Raw genomic sequence first — 13433 nt, forward strand, 5'->3', positions numbered from 1 at the left:
TTATAAAGGTTCCAGTTTTTAAAACACACATTTTAAATGATAACTTTTAGCTGAAATGACCTTACTGTTTTCTTATGGAATGACAAGAAAAGGTGCATTCCCAAATAAAAGTCTATTGAAACACGTTTGTATCCTTATTATGACATACTGCAAGTGGAATCCAACAAGACGCATAAACGGTATTTATTTATGGATTTATTGATAATTTCAGTGTTTTATTTAAATGTTGCCCCATCATTTATTTCAATTCAACTCAATTCAAGTTTATTTATATAGCACCAAATCACAAGAGTCGTCTCAAGGCACTTCACATAATAAACATTACAGGTCAGTTCCTTTTATGAACCACTCCCATTAAATAAGACAACAGTCGGTTCTTCCGTCGTATTTTTCTTTATTGCAAAAAATATGCAAACATTTACAAAAACAATTGGTAATAAAAAATATCAATGTGATTTCTCTTCATTTATTTCAGACACAGGATTCTTTCCTGAATGCGACTTTTTTCACCAATAAATAAATAAATGCATTCTGAAAAGGATTTGCACAGGTTCGAGCCACAAATGTCAGCTACTTTCAGTCTCACGCCAAAAACACTTCAAGGGTGCACTTTGACCCCTACGGAGTTTAACATGGAAGCAGAATAAAAGTGTGTATCCAACATTCGTCGTCAGCAACAGGAAAACCCCATCGGTAATCGGGAGTTTGGGGCAAACGGCCACGGCTGCTTCCCCCTAAGCGTGTGTACACACACACGCACACACACACACACACACACACACACACACACACACACACACACACACACAGAGAGAGAGAGAGAGAGAGAGAGAGAGAGAGAGAGAGAGAGAGAGAGAGAGAGAGAGAGAGAGACGTCTTTGGTTTAGTGATCCCATGTATCCAGCATCGGACTCCAGAGGTTCCCTTCAGAAATCAAGAATTCAGCAGTCACCTGTAGGTCACACCGGCTGTTATTGTCACTAAAACTGCAGGAAGGTAAACAATAAACAAATATCTGGAGGTTTAGAATCTGCTGAAGTTTCCAGTTCTCTGAAAACTGATCATGCAGTGTAAGAGTAAAAACCAGGCGTACCATTTTGGGCTAAAGTAAGTCTCCAGATGTTAGTGAGATGTTGACATGGACCAAGCGCCCTCCATCCTCCACACTGAGAAGGCGTAGCTCAGCCTCTCGTGCGCCACATAGCTGCAGCTTGACATCTTTGAGTCCAGCTCGTCGCTCTGCAGCACCTGGCAGAGGAAGTCGATGTACCTGGCTGCAAGTTTCAGCGTCTGTATTTTGCTGAGTTTGTCCGATGGCAGCGTGGGGATGATTTTGCGCAAAGCTGCGAACGCCTCGTTCAGAGATTGCGTCCTCTGGCGCTCCCGGACGTTGGCCATGACGCGCTGCGACTGCAGCTCCTCGAAGGACTGCGGGCTGCCGCTGCTGCTAGTGGTGGACTTCTTGCCTCTTTTCCCAGGAGTGGGGCTATCTGAGTCCTCCCCGTTCTTCCTGCTCGTTACCCTCCTTTTCCTCCCGCTCCTCTTCGGCTGCCTGTCCGGCTCCCCCTCACTGTTGCTCAGGCTGTCCACAGGAGAGACGGGGGAACTGCCCGACTCTTCCCCCAGATTTTCCTCAGACATCTCCACCTGGGTAGACAGAGGGTGAGGAAAACTTACTCCCCTTTCATGAAGTCAGAAATGGTCCACCTGAAGTCCTGTCGGGCTTTGGAGGCACCAGAGAATCCATAAATGAGGTTCCTGAGCTGACTGGTGTTTTCTGTTACTTGAGAAACTTAAGCAGTTCTTATAAACTGCACGGCGAAAACTTTTTTGGAAAGGGGCGTGATTGGGTGAGAGGGTGAGTGACGTGGGGGGACGGGGTGGGTGGATCCAAGCAGTTTGAGACACGAGAGGCTGAGTTTGGAAAAGATAAGTAGATTTACTCAAGTAAACAATATGAACCCTATCAGTTAGAAAATAAAAGAATCGTGTTTCATAACGAAAATGGGATCAAAAGGAAAAATAAATCAGCACAATCTAACAGAAATAACGTTTACCTACAAGTTTTTCTCACCATAACATTCAAGATAATATTAAAAAATAACACACACACTTGAGGGCATCAGTGGCAAGCTCAGGAGGACAAGCAATGCTTTTGAATTTATCTAAAGCGTTTTAGTCCCACATTAATTTATTTTAGAACCAACTTCTGACAGATATTCTAAAAAAGCAGCTGGATGTTTACAGGCTGTAAGATAGCGCCCACATCATTTAGGGGTTCCCCTAGGCTCTGTCCTCAGCCCATGATTGTTTCCTTGTTAATGATCCAGGACCACCATTGTCTTTATAAATTCTGCTCTACGGCTGGGTTGTTTCCATGGGTCGTGGCCAGGCTATAATATATATATTCCAATATGGCTTGCCAGGCTACCCCCACAAAGCTGTTACTAAGATATTCATAAATAAATAAATAAATAAATAAATAAATAAATAAATAAATAAATAAATAAAACTTTTCTTATGAAAACACATCATTTTGCTGATCAGATTGAAAATGGTTCCAGGTCTCAGGTGTGGAAAACCCAAAATTCACAAGTTAAAAATCTTGTGCTCCACACTTTTAATGCCATTGCACATCTCAGAAGCTATGGTTGTCTTTCAAACTGTCTCCACATGCTATTGGATAATAAACAACAGGATGCACTCACTGCTGCGGGTGTCAGTCAACGGGGCAGTTCGCCATACACCGCTGAAGAAGATACAAATACATCCTTTCCCTTAGTAAAGTACTTCAGTACCTCTATCTGCTACTGACTCAAAGAAAAGCCAAAGTCTAAATAGTCCAGAGTTAATGCCGAAAACCGTTTCAAACAAATCATCATCACCTTTTCTGTTTCACTCAGTCGCAGTAACATCCCACCCACCAAACTGCACAAAACGGTTCGGTCCTGCTGAGGTTGCACTGGAGCGAGGCTAGACCGACCTGCAGAGCAAATCCGCTTGCTTCTGCAACGGCCTCTCTGGTTAAGCTAGTGCTGGAGTGACCGTAGCCAGATCTCACTTTTACAAAACATCCGGGATGAGAAGGAAAATATAAACAGAACAAATTCAAACTAAAAAGTAAACAAAATGAATAAATGTCCTTTACTTTGTTAATAGATTTTTTTGTGTTTATTTCTTTTAAATGATCTTCTTGAATTCACCTGCCTTGTTGTCTGTAAAAACCACCCAGTAAACTTTTTGTGGTTTTCTCATTTGATCAAATATTTTCACAAGTCTAACGAGGTAACATTTTACAATGAAGGTCTAATTTTTACTGTGACTTGGTGCATTACTAAGCACTAATAAACAAATGGTCCCTTTATTAACATTTTTCTTATTGTTAACTGTTAAGATTCCTTAAGGTTAGGCCAAAGGGCCAGGGAGGGGGTGTCTGCTTAGTAATGCATTACTTAATTAATAAATAATAATTAATTAAGTAACAATAAGGGCCCTTTATTGTAAAGTGTTACCAAAATCACTACCTAAAGGTTTAACCTTGTGCTTTAATTCCCCCACAAGAGGGCCTTTTAATGTCAATATCAGCGTCTGGTTTGCTGCAAAGAGGAAGTATTTGTTTGTAATCAGAGATGAGAGGGGCTCTGTGTGTTCGTGGCATTAACTCAGCCACTGATACAATATCCATCTTGTTTAGTGGAGGATTACTTTGTTTAGGTTGAGAAGCGCTGTGCAGCATCTGGCTCAGGAAACAAGGGGGCAGTCAGGGTCAGAGGTCACAACACTAGTGAAACATCCATTCACATCTTTTTGGAGGCATGAGAGTGAAGTATTGTTTCAGGGGGAAACACTGGCTTGTTTAAGTGGCTTGGTGTTCCTTTTTAACTCTGAGACTAACTTTTTAATCATATTTGATCAGCTGTAGCTCATATCTACTTTTAACGTACAGCAGATTAAAGTTACATTAAAGTTTGTACCCCACAAATATTTTTATTATGAACTTAGAAAAAGAAATCTGCTCAGGCCTAATGGAGGTGAGCTCACCTGATTGCTGGCTCTGTCCATGGTGCTGATCTCAATACCTGCAGAACCAGACAGGTGAATCCCTCTGCTCCTCTCAGCCCACAAAGGGAGCAGTCAGACGATTAACATGTCATGTTTATGTGATAGTTCGATGAGCTTGTGCTTCAGAATAAAACAGAAGATAGAAAAACATTTGATCTCACACATTTTTTAGACATTTTAGGCTAATCTGGCTTTAACCTGGTGACAAAGCAGAATCACAAGATGCTTTCTCAGTGGAAATTTGAGGGAAGGGATTTTTCAGCATCCCTTCATGTCCATAAACACACAATTATTATGTAACAAATTTGCATCTTAGAGAAGGTTGAAATTGCCGTTGGAGGTGACTTGAAATGCAGAGGTGTGACATCGTGGCATCACCAAGTCATCTCCATGTCATGTTTTTGTTCTGCTCAGCAACAAAACCAGGTGATTTCAGTCAGCACAGTGAATGAACCCGGTTCAGTTTCTGAGCAGAACAAAAACATGACGTGGAGGGTGGAGATGACATGATGATTCCACAATGTCACAGCTCCGTTGAAATGTCAAAAAACATTCATGGCTCTTTCATGGTTACAATAAAACCTCTGGAGAAAATAAAATATGTCCCCTCGTTGTTCTCTTGCGTCAGTAAATGATTTTCATTCTTAATTAGTTTAATCATATAAGTTAGTCAAGGTTCATGAACTGGTGCAAATATTTAGATATGTCTCTAAACCAAGCTTGTAAATGCACCATAGTTTTACTTATTTTCTTTTACAATCTCGTAGAGTTCAAGGCTACTGCCATGAGAAAACACAGCTGCTCCTCAATAATATGATGTCATCAAGACAGCTCCTCCTGTGTTGATCTTTAATAAAGACTGAACCATCATCAGTCACTTACAGACCGTCAGAATAAAAAAACAGAGTACATTTAATGGAGACTATCAGAGCTAAATGGTTTCCAGTGTGATTTCTAGACTGGATCATTGATCATTGATAAATAACTGAGGAAGAAGAAGTAGGATGGTGTTATTGTAAAGACCAACATACATAACTGACTCATGCAACCTGACACATCAGCCAGGAGTGACCCTGAAGCATCATTAACCAGCCCTCCCAGAGGTAACATTGAAGCAGACACGGCTCAGGCTCTCACTCACTGAGTCAGAGTCGGATCCACAGAGACCTGTCTATTTTCTCTACTTGGGCCTAGGACAGTCATGTTTCTTTATCAGCCTGCTCGTATCTGCTGAAATAACAAACCACAGTCCTCCACATGCACAAGTCTCCCACAATTGACAGCAATTTTCATGTTCACTCCATTAAAGTCTGACCACAGCGAGTCCAGTGCCAGTTCTGAGAGATGGATCAACTGCACAGGATGAGGAAAACCAGAAGTGTGCTCTTCAAAGAGCAGCTCCAGATAGCCTCTAATCAAGCCTCCAGACTTAGCAGGTCAAGCAGCAGAGTTGGATGACAGCATTTTCCTTCAGCAACAGTCTCAAAAAGTCCCATTCTTAAGGAGATCCAGACATGGTATCAGGATTTACTTGATAGCAGAAGCCCCATGGCGAAGCAGGAGGATTTGGGGTGTTGAATTTGGGGCAGATGATGAAAAAAGCTCTTTATAAGCTGTCTGGACACATAGGAGCCAGGAGTCCTCAAGTTAACTGTAAAAGAAAGCCTTTGAAAGCCGAGTGCTTTGATGTTGCAGGTTCCAGTCGTAGAGCAACATGGTATTTCTGCAAGAGCAAAATTTTACTTTGAAAAAAGAAAAAAATGCATAGCAAATGCTAAATTCTTGTGTCATTCAAAGTGCAAACTTTTTTTGGAAAAAAGGCAGATTTTGTGCATGGAGCCCTGGACATGTGCGCATACATGTGAAATAGATCTGTTCACGGGATCCTAGTAACTCTGCGGGATATCAGACAGCTCAAACCGCACAATGACACCTTATTAGCCACCGAGAAACAACAAACTTCCAGTGTGTTTTCACAGCTTGGAGGCTCGGGGCAAAGTGGGGTCTGTGGAAGAACTGGCATCCTCATGCTCAACACACACACACACACACACACACACACACACACACACACACACACACACACACACACACAAAACAAACAAGAGACCCTCCAGTGTGTTGAGGAAAAAGCAGCACTTCCCTGCTTTGTGCAAAAACAAGAAATTCACTAATTTTGCAGCTTTTTTCTCATTAATTCCAGATCTAGTGCCTTCTCTGCAGCTGCTTCAGTTACAATATTGGTACCACTGAGTGATGAGTTCTGCTGCTTGTAAAGGATGGGCCATTCGTCCGACACACGCATGCAGCAGGGCTGCAGAGGAGACACCAATGTACTGATCCAGGCAATGGAAATGTCTATGTTTAAAAACAACAGTAGCTCCATCGTATCACAGGTGCTACTGTTGTTTACAAGTGTGTGTCGTTGCCACTTAAAACCTTAGAAAACACAATAACTCAGTAATGATGCCAAGTTTAATAAAGTTGTTCCTGAGCCTGAAAAATGAATCAGACATTCTGTAGATTAAAAACCGCATGATGAGGGTGTCTTTAGTGGACTAATGTAAACAAGAAGAAAAGAAGAAGAAGAAAACAAGTGTCAAAATGTGATATGTTGGTGATTTAGCATGCTAGTTATTATTGTTATGTTTTGAAGTGCAGGCGCAGGCAGTTTATGTCAGGCTCCCTCATCTTAGCTCAGTGGGCTGAGTAGTGACTGGAGCTGTGCCACACGGTGGGAACATTTTAAATTCTGTGTAATGATTTGAGTAGTTTTGTTTTACTTGCATTATTTCAGCTTTTGAGTTTGGTATTCATTGCATGTTGTTTCTCAGCGTTTTTATTTTTGATCCACTATGGACTTTGTGGACATTTCTGCTAAATGACAGTACCTACTGAGGGGTGGGTGTGTCCTGAGACTGCTGATTAGGTGCCAACAGAGTTGGGATGACATCTCCCTCTTCGACGTGGGGAGGATAGATCTGTTTCTCCTTTACTGGATTGTTTGAAGGACATAAAATGTTGGATGGCTTCTAATTTTTTGCACCTAAATGAGAGCAAAACAGAAGTCATAATACTTAGTCCAGGCAGAAGAAATGGCTCTGGTGCTGATATTGACCTTGGCCCATTGACACCCTATGAAAAGAAAATGGTCAGTAATTTGGGGATTAAAATCGACTCATCACTTAATCTTGACACTCATGTAAATACAGTGGTGAGGTCCTGTTTCTTTAACCTGAAAAGACTATCCAGGATCAGGCCTCTGCTGTCCAGAGCTCATCTGGAGTCTGTGTTGCATGCCTTCGTCCTGTCCCAGCTGGACTACTCTAATGCTCTGTATGCTGGTCTGGCCCAGTGCACGGTTGCACGGCTCCAGTTTGTGCAGAACTCAGTGGCTAGGTTCCTGACAGGTACTAGATGTCGAGAGCACATTACCCCAGTGCTGACTGCTCTGCGCTGGCTCCTGGTAAAATATCGAGCTAGGTTTAAAATCTTAACTCTTGTTTATAAGGCCCTCCAGGGCAGTGCCCCCTCGTACATTACTGCGCTTTTGCACAGGTATACTCCATCTCGGTCTCTTCGCTCAGCCGAGCAGGAACTTCTGGTGGTCCCCCGGTCGAAATATCGATCGAGGGGTTGTCGTGCTTTTTCTATTTTGGCTCCAACTCTGTGGAACGAATTGCCACTGAGCATTAGGCAGGCACCATCCCTTCGTCTTTAAGTCTCGTTTAAAGACTCATTTTTATTTGATTGCGTTTTAGCGCTAGGGTTCTTTGAATTGCCCTGACATTATGGTTTTAATACTTCTTCTTTTTAACCCAGATGCTTGATTTTATTTTGTCCACCATTTGTTTTTGATCGATTAGTCTTATTCCGTTATCTCTCTTTATTTGTAATGTTGTTTGCTTGATATTTTATGATTTTATGTTTTTATCTTGCTTTTATGCCCAGGTACTGGGAATGTTTTTCTTATAATGATGCTGTTCAGCACCTTGGGCTTCTGATAACATTGTAGAAGGTGCTCTACAAATAAAATTTGATTGATTGATTGATTGATTGATTGATAAAAGGAAGGCAGGCTGCAGGACGTGAGGTGAGACAGCAGAAGGATTACAAAATACCTAAACCGGGGAGCATGTTTTAAAAGTGGAGCGACCCATGCTGAGACAGCATTGAGTATCCCATCCCTGCAGCTGGAGCAGCGACAAGTGGGACGCGACATGTGTGACTGGCGGCAGAGCAGAGGGTGGACTTGCTTGCATCTGGTAAAGGTGCATCAGAGGCCACTGCTGTGATTGATGTGACTGTTACAGGACGAGGGTGCCAGTGAGAGATGGCTGAAGGACCCTTCCCTATGGCCGTTCATAATTAAGAAAGTGGATGTTCTTCGGACTCATTTTGGACTTTTTATTATATTTTCGTTTTATGCATGTTAACTTTAAGAACAAACGTTTTTCATTTGTTTTAAATAATGCAGTCTTAGAAACTGTTTTGCTACCCTTTTGTGGATTATTGTGAGATTGAAAGACTGTAATTTTTCTTGATTTTCCTGTATTTGTCTCTGTTCTCTGGATTCCATTATGCTTGCTCCCACCCTGTTTTTATGCTTCTCCGGTTTGCAGCTCAGACCTTTCAGTCTGAAAGTTGTTTGGGTCACATGTGCCAAGACCCAAAGGTGATGGGAGATGTCTAACATGCTGTTAATCTCGAAACACCAGCACGAACCTCAAGGGAAAATGAGGATGGTATGACAGCATGAGATAAACGTCCTCTGTTATGCTGACGATACTCAGTTATATCTGTCCAATAATCCTGATGAACCTAATCGGTTAAGTACATTACAGGCTTGTCTTGAGGACATAAAAAATTGGATGACTCTAAACTTTCTGCTTTTAAATCAAGACAAGACGGAAGTTCTCATCTTTGGACCTGAAATCCAGAAAAGGAAATTGCTTAGTCAATCACCTGACCTGAACGGCATTAAATTAATCTCTGAGAACAAAGTAAGGAACCTTGGTGTTATCTTCGACCAGGACATGTCATTCAAATCCCAGGTCAAACAGGTTTGTAGGATTTCCTTTTTCCACCTTCAGAACATTGCTAAGATTAGAAGCATCCTTTCCAGGAATGATGCTGAAAAACTAGTTCATGCATTTATTACATCAAGACTGAATTACTGTAATTCATTACTCTCAGGAAGTCCATAGAATGTAGTTAAAAGTCTTCAGCTTGTCCAAAATGCTTCAGCTAGAGTTCTGATGAGAATTAAAAAGAGAGATCATATCTCTCCTGTCTTAGCTTCCCTACATTGGCTACCTGTTAAATTCAGAATAGATTTTAAGATCCTTCTTCTCACATATAAAGCTCTTAATAATCAAGCTCCATCATACATCAGTGATCTGATTGTTCCATATGTTCCTAACCGAGCACTTTGCTCTCAGACTGCAGGTCTACTGGTGGTTCCAAGAATATCTAAACATAGGATGGGAGGCAGATCTTTTAGTTATCAGGCTCCTCTCCTGTGGAACCAGCTCCCAGCCTTAGTCCGTGAGGCAGACACCTTGTCTACTTTTAAGACTAGGCTTAAAACAATTTTATTTGATAGGGCCTATGGTTGAAATCTGATGTTAGCCCAGATCTGGACAAGTGGGGGTAGTAGAGGGAGGTGTAGATATGGGAGAGTCAAGCTTGTAACGTCCAGCAATGGTCAGTTTTTAGGTACAGTTTGACCATTCAACATCTATTCAACATCTGGTCAAAAAAGAGACACAATGAACAGACATTCCCCATCACGCGCTCTGCGCTCCTCTGACCAAGGCCTGCTCGTTGTCCCTCGTTCTAGGTGTCGTGCTCGCGGGGACCGGGCTTTCTCAGTCCTAGCACCATCACTCTGGAACCAGTTGCCACCCTCAGTTAGGCTGTCCCCATCTCTGCCAGTCTTTAAGAGTCACCTAAAAACCCACCTCCTCCGCTTGGCGTTCCTTGAATGTGTTTGAATTTGGCCCTCTTTTATGTTGATTTTATTTCCCTGTTTTCATTGGTCTCTTTATCCCTTGTTTTACCCATTTGTCTTCTACTTTAATGTTTTACCTTTTTTCCACTATTTGAATTGCTTTTATTTTCAATTTATTTGTCATATTTCACTTTTCTCATGTACCATGTTCAGCGCCTTGGGCTTCCCGACAGGGTCGCGGAAGGCGCTTTATAAATAAAGCTTTGATTGGTTAACTGATTGATTGACAATACTGCATGTGTTCCCTTTAAATTGGCCTGCCTTCATCCCATCAGCTCAGAGCCTGCAGCTCTGAACACAGATAATGAAATGTCAACAATAACATTTTCTCCTCAAGGTCCAATCTTTCAGGATTCTTCATGCCTCCATATAAGGAACACTCCAGCTCGGATCAGTTGCTAAGTCAAAGAATGATTTCATAAATCAGATATGAACTTCTACAACTTACAAGCTAGATAATCATTAAATAAACATTTGTTTGTTGCTACTTATAATAGTTATAACACAATGAAATGCTTCATTAATCTGTGCTCAATGACTGAAGTGTGAAATGAACGTAATATGTAAAGAACATGTCGTTACATTTAATTAGAAACCATAAATGTGAAATATCATGAAATATGAAATATCACCTTAAAGGAGACATAACATGAAAAACCCACTTTTTTATCCATTAACCCAGTGTGTTTCACTTTTTAAGTGTCTAAGTGAGCAAAAAGGCTTATATTATTCACTGGAGTTGCTATTTAGATATTTAATAATTAAGTTTTGGGCATAATTGTCCACCCGTTCAGTTTTTCAAATTATCTATTACATCAGTAATTTATTTCGTCAGGATAACTACCAAATATGGTAATGGCCCTCGGCTAAACACAGAGCCAATCCGCCATTTTTTCTTCTCGCTAAGATTTTTTGTAGTCCTATTGGAAAAATGCAGAATGTCTGGTTATTTTAGCCACACACAGCTCAAAACTGTTCCTCGTTTTAAGGAAGGGTGGTGTGGCAGTATTTAAACCCAGGAGCTGATGACACTACTGCTAAAAAAACACAGAAGAAAAAGTAGTGTGTGTGTGTGTGTGTGTGTGTGTGTGTGTGTGTGTGTGTGTGTGTGTGTGTGTGTGTGTGTGTGTGTGTGTGTGTGTGTGTGTGTGTGTGTGTGTGTGTGTGTGTGTGTGTGCGCGCGCGTGGTTCATTCGTTCGTGTCTCCAGGCTAGTGGCTAAGTACTGAGGGCTTCATCTGTCTAAAAGGAGTCATTTCCATCTGAATGTGACAGCACCGGGACACAGCAGCAGAGCGGTAAGCTTCATAGAACTCTAAAATGTCGACAAACTTTACTTTAGATTTACGGGCATTAGCAGCATTAAAGCGTTAGCATCCGGCTTGCTATCGCTAGCACAGTATGCTAGTAAAGTTAGCACCCAGATTAATGTGGATTTGGCTGATTTTCGTGGAATAAAACGTGATTTCTGATCAACGCCTTCTTTTACACCAGATGTACATCCACTGATTGTAGCAGCAGAGAGCCTGTGTGTTATTTTACGTGAGTGTGATGTAATCTTAGCATCCAGTAAATAAAAGTCCCATATCAGCTAAAATGCAGCGTGACAAAGTCATTAAAGTGCGTCAACACAGTGGATTTAATAGTTTTAAAGAACGATCTCTGAGTGAAGTGAGGTTAGTTTTTTGTCTCACTGCAGATATAAAAACTAACTCTGCATCAGTCAGACGCAGCAAAGCTCACCGTCTGTATGAGCGTGAGCGTCGGAAAGCTGATAAAATCAGCTGTAAAATAATTAAAACAAAAGTAAAAATGCTCCTTTGCTTTTTAGAGTCCACATCCAGAAGGCTGGAGCCGTGTTTCACTGACAGGCTGTCAGACTAAAGCCCTGATGAGCTCAGCTGGGACAAACTGGTCTGATGTTTAGGTAAGATCTGCTTCTCCAAGGCCTTGAGATGCTAGTAAAAATAATTTAGCCAGCTTGCTAATGTTACTTTTCTTCTCCTCTAAGGAACACAGAACACTCAGATGTTGGAGCTTCACATCACCTACTGAGGAAGGAGACCCACCGGTAAAGAGATGGTAGCTGGACCAGACCAAAGTGAGTGATGACACACCTCAGCCACCCTCATCATTAAGAACACCTCACCCCCTGAATCACTCTGTCTGATGACAGCAGAGTGATTTATTTGATGTTTTACTTGTTTAGTCTGTTTAGAAATTATTGAATTACATTATTTTCTGTAATCGACCATCTGATCTGGATGTGTGCAGAATAACTTTCCCCAAGTTCAACAGCAGCTGGCCTACAAAAACAGCTGCAGCATGTAGTAAGTCTGTCTGCGCTGCTCTCTAATGAGTTTCTTTTCATAAGGAATCATTTGTATAATTTTAGTGTCACTATTTTATTACATTTGTAAGAAAATATGAAGTCACTGCAGCAAAGTGAACTTGTGAACAAAGTAAACCAAAACAACACAAACGTGACTATAAATATGAAAGCTAAAGAAACAACTTTCCTAAAGGTGCTTGTAAACAAAATATGTCATTAATGTTATTGTCTATCATTGCAGAATATGGCGATGACATCATGGAACTGGTCTTTGGAAAAGTTTTCCCTGAACCAACTCCGTTTCTAGATGAGGTAGAGAAGATCAGCATCTCACCAACCCTCTGGTCTCAGTATTCAGACAACGGAGGTCTCCCACTGTTATCCAGGACCAGTTTGAAGCCCACATACTGCCCCTTCCTCATCATCAGGAAACGTCAATCCGTATCCTGAGGACAACAGAAGACGGCAGGAGGACAGGAACTCTGAGACATAGATACCACCAGCACCGAGACACAAAGCACCTGTGTGCACAACGCCTGTTTAACTACTAAAGCCTGTTTATTATATTGTTCTACTTATTTGCTGTGAGGTTAATACTTAGAAAATTTGTATATTAATGTAAACAATAAAAAAAAATCACTGATTGTATGTTTTCTTTTAGATGTAATGGTCCAAACTCAGCCTTGTAGACATTTATTGCATCCTGTAGGTAAATACACAGAACAGGCTCAGATCCAGGATGACCCAGCATGCTCTTCTTCCATTCTGGCTGTTAGGGATTGTATCAATAACTCAATGCCTACTGATGTTTTCACCTAACGGTATTTATTTAGAATGCAGGTAAGATTTAACTATATTTGTTAGCAAAGCAGACTGATCTTGGGAATTTCACTGCAGCACTGATGTCCACCTCTCTGTACACATTAGAGAGAATTACCACTTTACAGCTAAACACATATTTAATAAAGATATAGGCTACGCATTGCAGACAATAAAAACAAAGTTGTAAGCATTAGAATTATAATGA

The 13433-nt window shown here is 41.2% G+C and overlaps 1 protein-coding gene and 1 long non-coding RNA gene across 4 annotated transcripts; one reads left to right on the forward strand and one right to left on the reverse strand.

Moving 5' to 3' along the window:
* Window positions 1–279: 279 nt before the first annotated feature.
* On the reverse strand, window positions 280–1809 carry twist1b (twist family bHLH transcription factor 1b). Of its 2 annotated transcripts, none has more exons than XM_070551738.1 (2): window positions 1094–1809; window positions 280–986 (listed from the first exon to the last, which is right to left on the reverse strand). In XM_070551738.1, the coding sequence occupies exon 1, from the start codon at window positions 1639–1641 to the stop codon at window positions 1123–1125; it is 519 nt and encodes a 172-aa protein (XP_070407839.1). In that variant the 5' UTR covers window positions 1642–1809; the 3' UTR covers window positions 280–986; window positions 1094–1122. The 2 variants fall into 2 exon arrangements, with proteins under 2 accessions (XP_070407839.1, XP_015804519.1); XM_015949033.3 differs by having other exon boundaries at window positions 288–952; window positions 1094–1807.
* A 9079-nt stretch (window positions 1810–10888) lies between these two features.
* Window positions 10889–13049, forward strand: LOC129163301 (uncharacterized). 2 transcript variants are annotated; one of them, XR_011520740.1, is made up of 4 exons: window positions 10889–11372; window positions 11906–12001; window positions 12086–12404; window positions 12648–13049. It is a non-coding gene; the product is annotated as an uncharacterized lncRNA (long non-coding RNA). The 2 variants fall into 2 exon arrangements; XR_008563171.2 differs by having other exon boundaries at window positions 11180–11372; window positions 12086–12175.
* Window positions 13050–13433: the final 384 nt, after the last annotated feature.

This window comes from Nothobranchius furzeri, chromosome 5 (genome assembly GCF_043380555.1).
Source record: "Nothobranchius furzeri strain GRZ-AD chromosome 5, NfurGRZ-RIMD1, whole genome shotgun sequence".
Taxonomy (NCBI): domain Eukaryota; kingdom Metazoa; phylum Chordata; class Actinopteri; order Cyprinodontiformes; family Nothobranchiidae; genus Nothobranchius; species Nothobranchius furzeri.

What these genes read in the sequence shown, in the direction of transcription:
- twist1b (XM_070551738.1), bottom strand. Translation starts at nt 1,641, where the DNA reads ATGTCTGAGGAAAATCTGGGGGAAGAGTCGGGCAGTTCCCCCGTCTCT.